An 18667-nucleotide genomic window follows, 5' to 3' on the forward strand; every position below is an offset into this window, starting at 1 on the left:
CCAGGAGCCACAGCCTCCACGGGGACCCAGCCCCAGGGCTCAGTGGCCAACCCAGCCTTCCGTCAGCTTTCCTGGGCTGCTGCTCCCATGAGGAGGCGTGCTCGGACAGGGGCAGAGGGGAAGGAGCCAGCTGAAACACACTGGGGCATGCTGTTCTCACATGGTCTGCCCTCAGGAGAAACACTGAATCAGAGGAACTGCTCAGAGTCTAACTGACCTGGGGAGGGAAGGACCTCATCCTAGCCCCCTCCAGCCTTCTTGTCCTACCCTAAGGTGGGGCTGCAGCTGAGAGGCAGGTGTCAAATTCAGAGCCCAGAGGCCCCGGCTCACTAAATGACTAAGACCTACTCTAGCAGAGCATCTTCAAAAGCAGAGACATCACTTTGCCAACAAAGATCCATCTAGTCAAGGCTACGGTTCTTCCAGTGGTCATGTATGGATGTGAGAGTTGGACTATAAAGAAAGCTGAGCACCAAAGAATTGATGCTTTTGAACTGTGGTGTTGGAGAAGACTCTTGGAGAGTCCCTTGGACTGCGAGGAGATCAAACCACTCAATCCTAAAGGAAATCAGTCCTGAATATTCATTGGAAGGACTGATGCTGAAGCTGAAACTCCAATAGTTTGGCCACCTGATGTGAAGAGCTGACTCACTGGAAAGACCTTGATGCTGGCAAAGATTGAGGGCAGGAGGAGAAGGGGACGACAGAGGATGAGATGGTTGGATGGCATCACTGACTCAATGGACGTGGGTTTGAGTAAACTCCGGGAGTTGGTGATGGACAGGGAGGCCTGGCATGCTGCAGTCCATGGGGTCGCAAAGAGTCGGACACGACTGAGCAACTGAACTGGACTAATCACAGGACTACAGAATGCTTCCTCTCCTCCACATCTTATCACATTACTAAAGGCCTATTTTTGGAGTTCTTTTACCCAGTACAACATGCCCAAGTATCCAAAATAAATAAAGAAAAGATGTACTCAAAAAGCAAGAAGCAAAAAACCATAGTTCGAAGAGAGAGAGCAACAAAGCATCAGAACCAGACTCAGATATAGCAGGGATACTGGAATGATCAAATGATCAGACTGAAAATTTAAAATAACTATGATTAAAATGTCTCTTTGCAACCCCATGGACTATAGCCTACCAGGTTCTTCTGTACAAGGGATTCTCCAGGCAAGAATACTGGAGTGGGTTGCCGTTTCCTTCTCCAGGAGATCTTCCCAACCCAGGGATTGAACCCAGGTCTCCCCCATTGTAGGCAGAGGCTTTACAGTCTGAGCCACCAGGGACGGTGATTAAAATGTTAAGAACTCTAATGGATAAAGTAGACAGCAGGCAAGAACAAATAGGAAATACAAGCAGACAGGAGGAAATTCTACAGAAAAAGAGAAAGAAATGATGGAGATAAAAAATACTGTAACATTAAGAATGTCTTGGATGGGCTTAATATTGATGGACATGGCTGAGGAAAGAATCTCTGAGGTCGAGGATATTTCAATAGAAACTCCCCAAACTGAAAAGCAAATAGAAAAAAGACAGAAAAAGCAGAAGAGAAGATCCAAGAGCTGGAGGACAGCTGTAAACGGTCTAATAGCCATGCCCCGGGAAAGGCAGAAGGAGAAAAAAGAGAGGGACAGAGGAAGCAGGCGAAACAGCAATGGCTGCGAGTGTCCCCAGAGTTCGCCAGGCAACCAACCAGAGATCCAGAAAGCTCAGAGAACATCAGGCAACAGAAATGCCAAAAAAAGTTACACTTAGTCATATCATTTTCAAACTACAGAAACTCACAGGAAAAAACAAAAAAACAAACCCACACCTGAAAAAAGCCACAGGGGAAAGAAACAGCTTACCTGTAAAGGAACAAAAGAACCACATTCAAATTCTCCTTAGGAGCCATGATGCAGAAGAGTGCGGTGAATGAAATGTTGAGAAAAAACCAGCAACGTAGAATTCCGCGCCCCGCGAAACAGCCCTCAGAAGTAACTATGGCGTCTGCACGCACACATTACCGTCTGGTAGTGAACAGACATTACTCACCAGCGAATGCAGCGCGTGACTAGGAGCAGGTGCGTGTCTGTGCTGTGGGGGCAACCGCACAGGCATGGCAGACGGTTTTGGCGGCGCATGGATTTCGGGCAGAATTGAGCTCTGTCTATAAAACTGAGCAGAGCAGTAGGGAGACACGCTGATGATGAGGGAAGAGGAGAGGCTAAACGGCAGGGGCACAAGTTCACCAACAGAGGAGAGCTTCCAGGAGCAAGAGCAGCGCTTCTGCACGTGGCTTTGAAAACGAGACGCGGTACAAAAGTTACAGAAAGTCACAGGAGACAGTTCAAAGGCTGTGACCCAGGAAATCCTTCCTGATGATTTCACAGGCTCCACTTAAAATGTAAGAACTCCATTTCTGGGGCTGTCTAAGCAGAGCTTAGGAAATCGTTTTCAGACAAAGAGGCTTCCTGGCCAGGGCGAGAGGCAGAGTTCCGGGAGAGCCCTTTCTGCCTCTGTTGACAGCAGGTGCTGGGCTGGGCCAGCCGCCTCCTACATCGCAGTCGCTATCCCGCTGAGACGCAAGGTCACAGAGGGGCCTGGAGGCCAGCGTGGGCCCTTGTGGGATGGAGACCGCACCCAACTCAAGTTTGCAGGCCTCCCTGGCTGCCCTGCCTCTGGTTTCCACCCTCGGTCTCTATTCTTTTTGCCTTTCCTTCCACCTCTAGGATCATCTTCCCTCTGAGACGTTTCTCCCTTCTTTTCCTTTCCTTCCATCAAAATCTCCTTTCTATCATTTTCTCATCTCATTATACCTATACTTTTTTCAATCATAAGAATATATAACTTAGTTTAACATTACCTTCTCAAGTGCAAGTTGTTGGAAAAAGTGAATATAAACACATGATTCTGGTTTTAGGATAGAAATGATACTCTCTTTGCATCTCTATAATTTCCTAGCCTGCCACTGTTGACCTACCGGGACTATGATTCCTATTTACTTCTTTCATGCTTATTATATACATCTATCTTTTATTTAGATATTTAAATCAGTTGTCAGGGTTGCAAAATAGTACTTTTCAAGATGATTCTAACATTTGAGCTAACAATCAGGATATACTCACAAATTTTCTAAGTTAAAGGTTTCAAATTCTATAAAACAAAGTAGTTTCCAACTTTCTTAATTCTTTACCTTCAATGTTGAGTGTATCAAACTTGCTTCAATGGACATCTATACTTAATTCTAATTTGTTTGCCATATCCTGAGGTTTCTGCTATCTCAGAAAATGAACTCTCTCCACATATCATGACTCTTAAGATTTTATAGGTCTTTATAAAAACTACATGATAAAAATTAGCTTGCTATCACTCATTCCTTAGGAATCTGACTTTCAAGTGAAACATGCTTCCTTTCAGCTGTAAAGATGATTATTTTGCGTGTGGCATGTAAGTCCTTGTTACTGTGATGTGAAGCAAACGAAGTGCTTTTAGGGCCAGAAAAGTTGGCCCTGTAAGAGGGTGGACATAAGCTAGACTGTGGGGCTCAGCTAACTGGGTCTGAATATAATTGAGAATATTTGTTTAATGTAACAAATAACCAGCAATTGTGCATAGACCATGGTTATATAAAAATCACGAGATAACTCCCTAAGACCTATCTGCAGGAATAAAGTTCAAGGTTTCTGTTCCAGGGCAGTTGTTTTCAGCCGATTTATTTTCTGACCCGGTGTCTGACGGATGCAAACCTCTCCCGTGAACCGTGGCTCACAGGAGTTTCTGGTCTAGGGAAACAGAGCAGAATGGAAGAGGATACAGTCTCGAGCTGCCACCTGTTGGGGAGCTTTGCCCTGTCATCTGTCTACCTTCTGTGAGAATCACTATTCACGTTTACACTTGAAAAAAAAATCACATGCAGCTATACTTAAACATATATCAATAATCAACTCTTTAAGAGTTTTAAGGAAAAAGGTATGTTTTAAGAAAAAAGGTATGTTTTAAGAAACTTTCCTTATAGTCTTAATGAAAGGGAGTCAATAAACATAGAGAAATGTATGAGTCCATGTAAAATTCCAAGCAAACAGTTACATTAAAAAAAAAGTTCAGCCCGGACAACCTTGGTGGTGCAGTGGATAAGAATCCGCCAGCTGATGCAGGGGCATGGGTTCAGGCCCTGGTCTGGGAAGATTCCATGTGCTGGGGAGCAACTAAGCCATGTGCCACAACTACCGAGGCGTGCCCTGGAGTCCGCATGCAGCGGCTCCTGAGGCCCAGGCGCCCAGCGCCTGTGCTCCACGCAAGAGCGGCCACTGCACCGAGACACCCTCGCGCTACAGGAGCAGCCCCTGAGCACTGCAGCTAGAGGAAGCCCTCACAAGGCAACACGGATCCAGTGCAGCCAGGAAAAAAGTGCAGTCCCAGGCAGGAACAGGTTACATGCAGGAAAAAAGAGGAATTTATTTTCTCTCCAGTGAAAACCAATCTATAAGACCTGCGCTCTTGAAAACTATATTCAACTATGGAGAGAATGTGAAGCCTGACTGAATGGAGAGACAGCCCATGCTCATGGATTTACTGAAGCTTCAGTTCTTTCCAGACTGACCTACAGATTCAGTGTAATTCCAATCAAATCCCAATAATTTTTAGAGAAATTGACACGTAGATTCTACAATTTATATGGAAATGCAAAGAACCAAGAATAGCCAAAATTAAAAAAAAAAAAAGAAAATCAAGACTTGCTGTGACGCTACATAATTAAGCGAGTGTGGTGCTAGCGAAAGCAGAGAGTGTCCAGAAATACTAATTATCTTTATGGTCAATTGATTCTCAGCCAGGGACCCAGTTTAATTCAGTGAAGAAAGGCGAGGATTTTACATAACTGGTATCCAACTGCTGGACACTTGGATTGAAAAAGACGGACCTCAATTTTTACCTCACTCCGCACACACTGATTTGACATGGACCACAGATCTAATACAACTGTTAGCACCACACCAGTTTTGAGAAGAATACAGAGTATCTCTGGAACTTTCAGGGTTAGGTCAGCGTGCCTGGGCTCCCCAAACCCTGCACACTCCAGTTCAGGACCCACCCTGCAGGGACAACTGGGAGGGAACCTCTAGCCCTTGGAATGTCTGTCTGATAAACATGTCTTTGTAGACCTGGGACCTTGAACCACAACAAAGAGTGCATGCTAACAGTGGGAATCAGGCTAAAAGTCTGTTTCCACCTGGGCCCTGCCACACGGCCTCCGTCTGACCAGGGGCCGGAAGGCAGACAGCTAATGTCACCACAGGGCTGCTCCCTGCCTGCACGAATGACCTCCAACAGAACCCCGAGGGCACCAAGTGCTTCCCCGGGGAAGCACTTCCTACGTGCAGCCCTGCAAGGTCCAGGTGGATCTAAGCACTCCCCTGCGAGGGGACAACCCTCACACCTGGCCTCTCCTGGGCTGCGAGTGAAACTGCTGGCTGCGCATCAGCAGACAAAGGGTGCCGCTGCCCTCAGGCCATCACATCACAGCCTCCCTGCCTGTGAGCGCTGATGGACTCAGGGTGGGCACCGGAGGCCCCGGCCAGCCGCCAGCCGCTGCAGCCGCCTGCCGCTGCAGCCGCCTGCCGCTGCAGCCGCCGCGTGGCACACCTGAGGGCCTCAGGGTGAGGAAGCAGGGCCCCAGACAGCGAGGTGCAGGTCAAAGGGGGGACTGCAGCGAGCGCAGACTCGTGCATCTCCTGCACATAGAAAAGCACTGCGCCCCTTCACGAGACACTAGTTTCCTTTAATTGATAGTGATCTTTCGATGCTCTGACTCCCCAGCCTTCACTGCACAAACTCCTGTGTAGCCTGGCTTCCCGCTCTGCGCCTTTGGGTCAGGCCCTCAGAGTGACCCGAGACTCCTGTCTTGGACTTGAAGTCCTCAGAAAGTCTGCCAAGTAAAACATAGCTCTCAACTTTCTAGGTTGTTCATTTTCAGCCAACAACACCAACCTTTTTTCCTTTCTTGATTTTAGTCTGTATCCTTTTGCCACGATGCACCATGAACATGGGTGTAACAGCTTTTCTGAATTCTGAGAGCCCTCCCAGTGAGCCAGCGAAGCCAAGCCCGGTCTTCAGGATCCTGAACAAAGGAGACTCAGGTGCATCTCAGGAGATCCCACAGATGAGAAAACAAAGTGCACTGGCCTAAAGGGACAAAGCTGAGGGGAGGAATGCCACCGGAATGAAGAGTTCCTGCTCATTAAAAGGCATCGTGGAGAAAACGGACAGGCAAGCTCCACACTGGGGGAGAATATCTGCAGCACGTTTGTCAGACAACGACTCCTACCCAGAACATATACAGCATCCTCACGGACCAAGAACAAAACAGGCAAGCAACCCATTAAAAACAGGCAGACTGCTGGGACAGTCCAAAGAGGAATCACCAGCATGCTACGAAAAGATGCTCAGGAAAATGCAGATTAAAACACAATGAGATACCATTTCATACCAACTACAACAGATAAGATCAGGAAGACTGACAGTAGCAAACGCTGGCAAAGATGAAGAGCAACTGAAACTCCCAAATATTGCTGGTGAGCATGGAAAAAGGCACAACTACTTGGTGAAACAGTTCACAGGTTCTTATAAAGTTGAACACACATCTATCCTATGCACGCTAAGTTGCTTCAGTCGTGTCCACCTCTGTGTGACCCTGTGGACTGCAGCCCACCGAGCTCCTCTGTCCATGGGATGCTCCAGGCAGGAGTACTAGAGTGGGTTGCCATTTCCTTCTCCAGGGGCTCTTCCCAACCCAGGGATCAAACCCAGGTCTCCCAGAAATGCAGGCAGATTCTTTAGCAACTGAGCCAGAGTAATTCAATTTCTAAGTGTTTATCCAAGGGAAAGATAAACATATATCCACCAAAAGCAACAGTATCAAATGAAAACGTTGAAACACTTGCACAAGAATGTTCACAGTGGTCTTGCTCAAAACATTCCAAATCTGGAAACAGCCCACTATCTGTCAATAACAGAATAAAAAATTTGTGGTACATCATATAGTGGAATTCCGCCCAAGAAAAGAAAGAAACTACTGGTATATGTAAAACAATAGGCATGAAGTATAAGCACATTAATCTGAATGAAAAAAAGTACATACTATGTGTCTCTACTCATGCGAAGACCAAGAAAAGAGGAAACTCTCAAAACAAGGGAGCAGAAATCAAAAGTGGCTGCCTCGGGATGACGAGTTGGGCACGACCGTAACAGGACAGGAGGGGACCCTCAGGTGACAGGAATGTTCACTCCAGATACACTGTCTTAGATGGCGGTTACAAGACACGGGTTTGATCCCTGGGTCGGGGAGATTCCCTGGAGGGGGAAATGGCAGACTGCCCCAGTATTCCTGCCTGAGAATCTCATGGACAGAGGAGCCTGGCGGGCTACAGTCCACAGGGTTGCAGAGAGAGCTGGACACAACTGAGCCTGCATGCAGAGGCGTAGCATAGACAGCTATCAAAACTCATCAGACTGAACACTTAGGATCTGTGTCTTATGTACAAATTATACTTACATTTTTTAAGAAAGGATAAAGATTTATTTACTCTGCCCTAAAAAGGAGATAGTGTTACCAATTTACCTAAATTGGTTAGGAATTAACAACTCTCTTTGATACAAGAGAAAGAGCATTTCAGACACAGAAGTGCTTATAACACAAACTCCTATTTGAGCATAAAAATATCACAAAATTACATTTATATAGAAATCAGTGTCCTTTGAAATTCTGATTAGCCAATTAACTACTAATGGACTATAACCATGGACTTCTTGGCTTCATGACTCGGGAAATATTATTAGCATATTATTTCTTTACCATATTTTAGCAATAAAATACTTCAGAGTAAATATAATAAAGCCTCATTTAAAAATTCTTGTGGACCATATAATATGGAAATTAGCTAGAAGAATTTTATAATGCCTTTTAGGTATTCAAAACAGTATTTATTTATTCAGTCATTAAACTGCTGTGCACTAGAAACAGAGCCAGGTACTGTGCTAGGCCCTGGGAATACGAGGACTCCGTCCCCGACATCAGCATGGCCACTCTATGAATGAAGCCAGAAAGTGCTCCCTCATTCCACCCATGCTGGAACGGCTCTCCACGCCAGGTAACGAGGAGACAACAGGGACACAGGCAGACGCGGCCCCTGCCCTCACAAGGCTCAGCTGTGAGCATAAGACGAGCGTTGGAAGGCCTGCGCTTTCTGGGAGGACGTGCTTAGCAGGCCAGGCCCTGAGAAGAAGACTCCTAAGCGGAGGCAGACTCTGATTCCGAGAAGAGATGGAGAATCACTGGGCACCAGGCATTCTTGGGGTAAAAACGGACAGGACATTGCCCACCCTTGTCACCTGGCGCCCAGCGGCGGAAGGTGGGGATCGTCTGCAGAGCCCAGCAGAGGCTCCCTGTCCCCAGAGCCTGGCTTCCCGGTGGACCCCATGCAGGCATCCAGACAGGGGGCCTTTTGGGAAGGGCCCACCGGCCGGAGCTCTAACTCTGGCATCTTTCGTTACTGACGCCAGTCCGGTTGTTGCGGCTGTGACACGGGGCAGAGGGGAGCTGGGGGGCCAGCATGGAGGAGGCTATTGCTGGTCTGGAACCCAGCTTGGCTTCTTCCGTCTGTGTCAAGGCCTCACTCAATCCAGTGGAAGCGCTAACTCTGGTGACATGAACTTAAGTAAATCAGAAGACCTCCAGTCGTGGAGCAGCGTAAAAAGGGCCACTGGATAAAGAGGCACGTGGCCTGAGGCCCTGCTGCCAGCTCAGGTGTGGATGCTTCATCACCTCTGCAGGAGCAGAAAAACTACACACTTTAAGAAACTGTGTTGTGGCACTTTCAAAACCGAAAGGCTGTGAGTGCTCTGGAAGGTCGAGACTGTGAAAGGCTGTGAGCGCTCTGGAATGTGGAGGCTGTGAAAGGCTGTGAGCGCTCTGGAATGTAGGGGCTGTGAGTTCATTCTAACTCTAAGAGACTGCAATAGTTAAAACTATGAAGCTCTGGTCCATGAATACTCAACTGGGCATTTCAGAAGTCACAAACTCCTCAATAAATCAGACGGGTCTTTCTGAAGACTGGTCACAATTTAGATGTGCTTATTTTTATTTATAGAAGTAATTTATGGTTATTTAAGGACAAAATTAGAGCAGGATTTGAGTGTTAATTTGTTGTTCTGAGCTCAAAAGTTGAATGAATAAGGAAATGTCAATTCCCATTTTTAAAAAGAAATGTGCAGCTAAGTAAAATCAGAGCACAGTGAATGTTATCCACACACGTAATGGAAAATCTATCACGAAAATACCTAGGCACTTGCTTTTAAAGACTTAATTACAGCAATCCATGGTAAGGCAGAGAAGAGAAATCAGGCTTCTTGATTTCTAGAGATATTCTTATCCGTGAAATCACATGTCATCTTGCATCCTCATCTCTCATTTGGATAAGCAGCACAAACAGAAGTCCACTGTCGTGGACTGCGTCCAGACGTGGCATGGATTAGCTCCCTGCCCTCCAGGTACCTGCCCGCCCTCACCTGTCGTACACTCTCTCATCACCGCCAGAGGTTCCCCCATGAAGATGCGCCTTCCCTCTGGATCAGCCCCACAGCCTGTCTTGCTGCTCGGTACAGCCCCGATGCATGAACTCTTTAATAGCCTCTGAACAGCTGAGAAAGTAGTTGTAAGGCTATGGCTTAAGGGTCTAGCCTGGTGAAAACATCTTGGGCATTAAGTAGCTAAAGGGGGACTTTGCCAAGGGTTTCACAATAGGTTTCACAATAGCTACAATAGGTTTTCCATCCTAGATAAGGTAAAGGCACAATAAACCAACTTCTAGAGGAAGAACGTGGTAGTTGTAAGGGCTACATATAGACTTGGGAGTATTCTTTAGCAAGACGATCCAGTTTGTTTCAACTCACGTTCCCTAAGCCGGTGACTACGGGTATCCACGCTCCATCTGCCCGGTCACTCACTCACTCACGTCACCTCACTGAGGCATTACAGCCCTGCAGTGGCTGCGTCTTCACGTGCACCGCTCGAGGAGTTCAGAGGCAAGCATGCGCCTGCAAAGCCATCACCACAATCTGTGACATAAACGTACCCTCCCCCCTTAACGTTTCCTCCCACCCTATTTATTATGGCTATGTTTGTGATAAGAACACTTAAAATAAGATTTACTCTCTTAGCAAATCTTAGGTACGTAACAGTACCATTAACTACGGCCCTAGACTGCATGGTAGATATCTAGGACTCGCTCGTCTCTGCCTCACTTATTATTAATCTGCTACTTTGAAAGGTGAAAAATGGTACTTCACAGGCGCTTTAATTTGCATTTCTGTGACTAATTACGAGCTTGACCAGCCTTTTGATGTCTATTTGCTGTTTGCAATCCTTCTTTTATTGAGTCCATACTATATTCAAGGCACTGTTTTAGGTGCTGAGGATACAACAGACAATGAAACATGCAGAATTTATATTTCAATGTGAGAAACAATAAAAACACACAAAAAGTAGAATAGAAAGCTAAAAATACCATTTCAGGTAGTAAGAACTGCTATTAAAAAACCCCACAAAAGCAAAAATAGTAACAAAGCAAAATAAAGGGAGTCAAGGGGTGCGTTACTTTAGACACAGCGGCCACCGGAGGGGCTCCCTGAAGAGGCGGGGTCTGAGCAGAGACGGAACGGTCAGGCGCAGGGCGGCTTCTCAGGGCAGAGCCCGGCGCGGCGAGAGCCAGCTCACAGCTCCTGAAGGGCAGCTGACTGGGAGCTGGCGGACGGTCAGCGGGCCGGGCGGCCGCACAGACGGGGCTGCAGAGACAGGAGCCGGGTCGCGCAGGGCCTCCTTGCAGCCCTGCACGGCGGTGGACCTGAGGCCAGGCGTGCTGGGAAGCCACTAAGGGCTCTGAGCAGAAAAGCCGAAGATCGACCTGCACCGGGAAGCGAGTTAGGAGGCCGTGGAGGGAGACTGGCCAGGACACACGATTCAGTATGGCAGTGCAGAGAGAGGAGAGGGACCATTTCAGGATACAGCTTGAGCAGGCACTGCTGATGGACCTGACGGGTGACGTCATGGAGAGAGAGGCGCCCAGGGCGTTCTAAGGCTGACAGCCAGTCAAGATGCTCCCGGTTAGGGAGGAGCAGGTGTGCGGAGGTGAAACCAAGAGTTCAGTGTGATCAAGCAAGCCTGGAGTTCGAGGAAAGAAGTCAGGCTGAAGACACAAACGAAGGGCCCTTCAGTCACAAATGGAACCCATGCCAGGAACTGGGCTGAGGTCCTCTGGGCACAGAAGAGTATGGCAGGAGGTGGGACAGCCCCTGAGTCAGGAGCTTGTATTTCTTACTGAACTGTGCAAGTTTCCATACATTAATGATATTATAGTTTGTCAGTCATTTCTTTTACAAATATTTCCCCAATTTTCTGTTTGCTTTTGATTCATTTTTTAAAAACATTTCTGACATATCTGTTCAGAAACAATTATGTAATAAAATCCGTAAGTCCTTCCCTTTGTGACTTCTTCCATGACTTTTAAGGATCAAAAGCCAAGTAACTAGAGGTTAGACAGACACTTGGGTTTTATTTCTATGTTTGCTCGTTTGAGTGAATCCGATTAATTCAGAATGTGTTTTGGTATGTGTTAAAGTTATAAGTTGATATCTTTTCAAAACATTTGTCAAGTTTCCCAACACCATCTTTGAACTTCAGCTTGTCTGTGATGTCTTCACACACTGCCCGTCCCTTGGTCACTTTCGGCTTCAGGCTTTGAAACTGCCATGGTGACGATGAGAAAGCTGCCTTCTAGTCTTTACAACGATACTACATACAGCAATCTCAATGTGCTTACAAGAAAATACCCAAAACAACCAGCACTTTTGAGAAGAATGCAGGGACAGAAAGCTAAATGGAAGATAACACATGAAGGGGAAAAGGAAAGGGTACAGTCTATTTCCTTCTTTGAAAAAGAAGAAAAGGAGATGTTGAAAAATGCAAAAAAAGAAAAGAATCAGGTGTACCTAACAACAGCTATCAACTCCCTCACACTAGCAAGGATTATCCCAGGTGCCCTCAGGAGGTAAGATGCGCCACCTGCCTGCAGGGGCTTAGCCCTCAGTGTGGAGACTGGGGAACGGGATGATACATATGTATATGGCTTCAGTGAGAAACGAATGTTAGGGGAATATGGCGCGGAGTGATCAGGTAGAGGGATGAAGGGAGGCGAAGACAAAACAGACCGAGAGAGGCTTGTGTGAACACGCAGATGGACAACGGGCACAGACAAAGATGTTCATCATCGCTCATTACCAGAGACGTGCAAATCAGAGCTACCGTGAGATATCATCTCACACCAGTCAGAATGGTATTGTCTATCAAAAAGTCTACACGCCATACAGGCTGAAGAGGGTGTGGGGCAAAGGGAACCCCATGCACTGTGGGTGGGAGTGCACACTGGTGCAGCCACTATGGAAAACAGCATGGCGGTTCCTCAAAGAACTAAGAACACAGCTGCCGCTCCGCCCAGCAACCGCACTGCTGGGCGTCAGACAGACACACGCACCCCTGTGGGCACAGAAGCACGCCTTACAGCAGCAAAGCCTCAGACACAACTCAGATGCCCATCAGCAGACGAACGGGTAAAGAAGATGCTGTCCATGGATGCTGTGGATGCCATCCAGTCACACCAAGAAGGAAATAACTGCCATTTGTGGCAACATGATGGACCCAGAGATTATCCTACTAAGTGACGTAGGTCAGAGAACGACAGATGCCGGGTGACGTCACCTGGATGTGATCTCTAGGATGCGACACGGTGGGGGTGGTGGAGTCGCTCAGTCGTGTCCGACTCTTGAGACCCCGTGGACTGCAGCCCGTCAGACTCCTCTGTCTGTGGGATTTTCCAGGCAAAGATCCTGGAGTGGGTTGCCATTTCCTTCTCCAGGAATATGACATAAATGAACGTATTTACAAAACAGAACAGACTCACAGACACAGAGAGCAGACCTGTGATTGCCACGGCGGGGCCGGGGGGCGGGGCGGGGCGGGGCGGACTGTGAGTTGGCCATGAGCAGATGCAGGCTCATCTACAGGATGACAGACAGCAAGGCCCTGGCGTGCAGCGCGGGGAGCCACAGTCAGCACCCTGCGATGAGCCGCAGTGGGAAGAACAGAAGAAGGCGCTCATGTGCACAGCTGAGCCACTGGTGGACGAGAGATGAGCGCAACACTGAACCAGCCGCACCTCCACGCGGCTTTGAAGAGAGAGAGGCTTGCGTGAGACGATGCTCGCGCTGAAGCCACAGAGAAAGAGGGAGGTGGGAGGGGAGCAGAGAAGGCCCCGGCAAGCTCCAGTGGGAGGAAGGAGAAAGGGAGGGGCAGGGGGAGAGGAGCAGACTGCCGAGCCTTTGGGAGTTTCAGTGGGAAGGCGGGACCCTCTGCTGTACACCGAGAACTCGGTCCTGTGAAAACTCACCTGGGGGCCAGGGTGGTACACAGCGGGTGTGGGGTGGAGCCCAGGGGCCAGAGGGGACTCCAGCTAGGAAGAGTCTGCATGAAGAAAGAACCTTACGCACACTTTAAAGAGCACATCCAGCCTCCATGCTTGACACGAGAGAAAGGAAACCCAAGTGGCGAGACAGTAAGACTCCTGAGGACAGGGATTTTTCTCCGGTTTGTCCACTCTGCAAGGCAGTCTGGCACCCCAGAAAAATTTGTGAAACTAAATAAACAAAAGTGACTATAGGGAATGAACCTTTTTATCTGTGAAAGAAAAATTAGATGGACAAACAGAAAAGAGCTTCAGGCCTTCCCTGGTGGTCCAGGGGTTAAGAATCTGCCTTGCAGTGCAAGAGACGCTGGTTCGATCCCCGGTCTGGGAAGATCCCACATGCCACCGAGCAACTAAATCCAGGCGCCACAAGTACCAAGCCAGCACTCTGGAGCCCACGGGCCACAGCTTCTGATGCCTCAGAGCCCAGAGCCGGTGCTCCACGGCAAGAGGAGTGACTGCGATGGAAGCCGAGAGCTGCACCTACAGAGCGCCCCACCCACTGTCGCCAGACAGAGCCTGTGCCCGCCACGGAGACCAGCATGGCAAAACCAGAGCCTCACAGGATCTGCTCTCATAAGCACACAGCCCCAGGCTTCGGACAAGGACACGGGATTTAAAAATACTGCAGGTTTAAATATAGCTGTGTTCTTATAAAATCCTTCTCATCCCTTGGACTATGGGTTTCAATGTGTCAGGAATTATGTCTTTTTTTTAACTCTAAGAGAAGAACGTATCATGTAAGTATACTCCATCCGTGTATACTTAGGTTGCTGAGCTTCTACTGAAGAAAAGCTAGCAACAGTCAAAATGCTTCAGGAAGAAGATCTGGGCAACTTGCAGCATTTATCATGACTGACATTTCAGTCTTTCAGAGTAAACTTCGAAATTAAGCTCTAATTTGAGATGGTTCTGGTTTGACAAGTCAACTCTTGAGACATCTGAGTATGGTATTATGAAAGAACAAAACTGTTCATCAACCCTTTATGCAAGTGGGAATTTCTTTAAAAGTAGGATTTTAATGATTTTTTATTCCTACAGTGACCCTTAAAGTTTCTATGTATGTAATCACAAATGCACACATAAGATGCATTTATAAGCTTATTGTGCAGTTCTAAAGACAGTTGGGAAACCCAATTTTAATTTTGTTACTGAAATAATTTAAACATATATTATAGAACTGCCTCTTTTCAATCAACAGAAAGGATCCAGAAAGAGATTATACATGTAGGCACAATTTATTTTAGGTTTATTAGTGTTAGAAAAATGAAGTTGCCAAAATTCAATCTGTAACACGTACTCTGGTATTTATTTAATTTTTATGACCACTGACATCAACATACATCCTTTTCTCACACCTCAAAGAAAAACTCAGATAATTCATTTAACAGAGATTTATTACATGCATTAACCACTGATACGCTAAAACCTGGAAAATTATTTTCAGCAAATGCGTAACATTTCCTGACAATCTCCAAGAACATCTTAGTGACTCAGAATGTCCATCAGAGAAAGAGGACTTACCGGCTTTTATTTACGAGGTCTGCTCCTCGGGCTTTGTAATAATCCAGATTTGGATGGAACTGGTAGGTCACTGGTCTTGGATTTCTCTATAGAAAAAAAGCAAGAAGTTAAAATGTATAAAATTATATAATTTGTATATTAAGACAAAAAATGATGAAACGATTGCTTTTATACTCTTAAAGAAAAACATACATATAATAATGATGTTTAATAATTAATGTGCTTGGTATTTTTTTCATTGTTGAAGTTTTGCCCCAACTTATCTCTGTCTGATTAAACATCAAAATTACTTAATACATTTTACTTTCACCTGCCTCAGGTCACACTGATCTCTTCCTTTCATTAGATTTCTTTTCAATAATTTTGATCAGTTTCAATATGCCTTTCCAAAATACAATCAGATAAAATTACAACAAAGCTGAGGTATTATGTAAGATGGAACACCAGTACAACCTATTCTCAGGGCTAGGAGACACAACAGTGGTTAAGAAAGCTACATTTTGAAGAAGAGCAAAAAACAGTTTTTGACAACTAGGATGCTACGTACGCCCACTAGATGGCACACTGAGTCTTTCTTCGTCTAAAATGACTGTGTTATTCTGGAATTTGGCAATTCTTTTCAAGTTAGCAGTTTCTATGCATCTGTTCTTACATAAGAGTTGAATAAGTGCCCAGGTAGTGGACATATTATCAGGGTACCACCACAATACAAAAGCAAACTGACCAATGCACATTTTTATAAAAGCAGCAACACACTGAGCTTTCTGGCATTTAATATTATTTATAAGCTTGCAGAAATGTTCTTGAATCATTAGGCTGGGTGTGTCTACTTAAACAGGTTCTATTATTTAATGTGTCTATAATTTGTAAGTATCAAGTTCCTCGGGCAAATAAAAATTAATCAAATACACTTCTATAAAAACACACTTTTTAAAAAATGTAACACGTTAATAGCATAACCTGAATATCATTATCTCTAAAAGGTTAAACTACGTATTTTTCATTAAGAAGTTTTTTTAAAACAAGTAAATGTGATCCAGTGTTTACCTAAACATGTAATTCAAATTAATAATTTGGACCTTGAAACAGCACGCCCTGTCCTTTGAGAGAACCAACTAGACACAGAAAGGCTGGATTTTATTTTAATATAAAATTATCAACATGCTTTCATATCAGTCCTTGGAGACATAACCCCAAGGCACAGATATACTTTCATGTAGGCGGGGGACATAATTGCTAAGGTTAAATAGTTTGAAACTCATCAAGCTAACAAGCTGCATCTTAAGGCCGTAATGGACCTTTTCTTTTTCTGCTGAAAAGAGAGTATTTACACAGCTCAGCCCTTTCATATCTCTTCCAAGTCAGCCCTAATCATCTGACAAAAATGACAATCCCTTCATTTAGCTCCAGCTACTCCTCCACTGGTTTGGTATTCAGTGCAGCTCTACGATAATCAGATCTGAATTGCCTTGATGAAGACGACGGATGCCTCCATGACTGCCACACTATTAAGCCCAACAGCGCAACTTCTCGCTCTCTAGGAATTGCATAGGTTTCCTCGTGGTAGCTGATGACAACCTGGACCCAAGCATAACGGGATAAACGAAACAGGGGTCAAAACCACTGGCCGACTGACAGTGCATTCATGATTTATTTTTGAAATTAACTTTCCTAAGAGTATCACTCATGACCAGTTTTGCTCCTTATTCTCAGTACTTGGAAACATTTCGTTTTTGCTACTATAAAAGGCTTTTCTTCTCTGACTTTCAACAAATTAATAAAAGATTCTGTTACCTTTTGCTAGAAAACAATGAAAAGAAGGGAAGGCACCGTGCAGTTTCTTGAAATATCTTTATAAAGAAATGACAGCAATTCAAGACATGAAGTGCTGATCCACCAAAGCACTTAAAGCCTTTATTAGGAATGATGATCTAACTTGAACACATGAATGAGGCTCAAGCACGGCTCTCACTGAGGTCTATTCAAATTCCTAGGAGACTTACTAGTATCAAGTGACGAGGCGGCTTAAAGTGACACCACACAGGGATAGGAAAAAAAAAAAGAATGGAAAGATGATGTTGAAAAACAGTATTTGAAATGTAAGAAAATAAAATCAGAGGTTACAGTTGAAAGTTATTCAACAGATTTTCTATCTGCTGTTACTAAAACATAAGTAGGTACACCACGGATGTTCTAGACTAGCACAGTCCCACAGACGTATAATGCGGGTCACAAATACAAGCTTCATATGTAATGTAAAAGTTTCTAGCAAGCCACATAAAAAAAGAGAAAAAAAAACAGAGTGAAATTACATATAATAATATTTTGTTCCATTTGACTTATCCAAAATGTTGACACTAAAAACATGTAATCAGTATAAAAATTGAGACTTTTACATGCTTTCTTTTGTACAAAGTGTTTGAAATCCAGCATATATTTTACAGATAGCACATCTGAGTTTGGACCAGCCACACCTGAAGGGCTCAATGGCCACAAAAAGACTGCAGCCACTGTAATGAGCAGAACAGAACCAAATGTCTGATATGTAAGTAAGGCAACATGTGGCTACAGAAATCACATATATAGACACATATTTATAAAAGGCACATACTTTTATACAGTAAGATTCAGTACTGACAGTTCTTTAATTCACCTATAATTCTTCTCTTTTAACACATTATTGACTGAGAGGTGTTTGCAGAAATGAATACCTGTGGCTGGCAATTTATTAAGTGAATCTCGAAATGTCTCAGGTCAATAATGTTTGGGTAACAAAAGACGTATTAATATGTCTCTGGTCAATAATGAATTAATTCAGTTACTTTTGCCTCTTCTGAATATAGTTTTACAAAGTTAATTAATTTTAGAGCAGTATCTTCTCACTCAGCTATGTGCCAACATAAGAGGTGGGGTGAGATTCCATGAGCAGAAGTCTAACCTTATGCAGTGAAATCATTTTAAAAGTAAGAAGATATTTGTCTCTCTTGTTTTAAAGAATTTTTTTCCAAAACGAATTTAATAGAAATATAACAGCTTTTAATTCTTACTTTTTATAGATCTGGAATTTCCTCTAAAATTTTAGAGCCACTAGAATTCTACACACACGAAACTCTTCATGTAAGAAAGACCAGACCCCACGACAGCTGTCAGATCTTTGTTCAGGACACGTGAAGTCGACAACTTTAACCTGGTAAGTCTTTGGCAAAGGATTGGGACAATTAGCAATTATTTTAAACCCATTTCACACAGTCAAGATTTCAAGTATTATAAGCTTTTCAAAGCCAATGTGCTTTAACAAAACAAAACAAAACAACAGCAACAAAGAAACACCACTTGGGAGACTTTTTCATCAGAAGAAAAGATGGTAATCCTAACTTACACTGGTCTGTGTACAGAGACATAACCAATTACGTTTCATGCCCTGAGAAGTCGACATAGCTACACATGAAAATGCAGAAATCACAAACTGATTTCACCCTGGATTTACTGTGTCTTCCCTAGACCAACCTGGATGGACTTGAAATAAATCTTCCACAAGATTGCGGCTAATTTACTTCCCAGGTACCGTCCCCTCCTCTGTTAACAAGC

The 18667-nt window shown here is 44.9% G+C and overlaps 1 protein-coding gene across 25 annotated transcripts in view; it reads right to left on the minus strand.

Moving 5' to 3' along the window:
* Nucleotides 1-18667, minus strand: part of TBC1D5 (TBC1 domain family member 5) — a 593981-nt gene that overhangs the window by 85969 nt on the left and 489345 nt on the right. For all 25 annotated transcript variants that reach the window (XM_069568828.1, XM_069568958.1, XM_069568921.1 and 22 more), the window contains one exon: nt 15080-15165. In XM_069568828.1, coding sequence (XP_069424929.1) covers nt 15080-15165 — 86 coding nt within the window. The remainder of the gene's footprint in view (nt 1-15079; nt 15166-18667) is intronic.

The sequence above is a fragment of the Ovis canadensis genome, chromosome 1, assembly GCF_042477335.2.
Source record: "Ovis canadensis isolate MfBH-ARS-UI-01 breed Bighorn chromosome 1, ARS-UI_OviCan_v2, whole genome shotgun sequence".
Taxonomy (NCBI): Eukaryota; Metazoa; Chordata; class Mammalia; order Artiodactyla; family Bovidae; genus Ovis; species Ovis canadensis.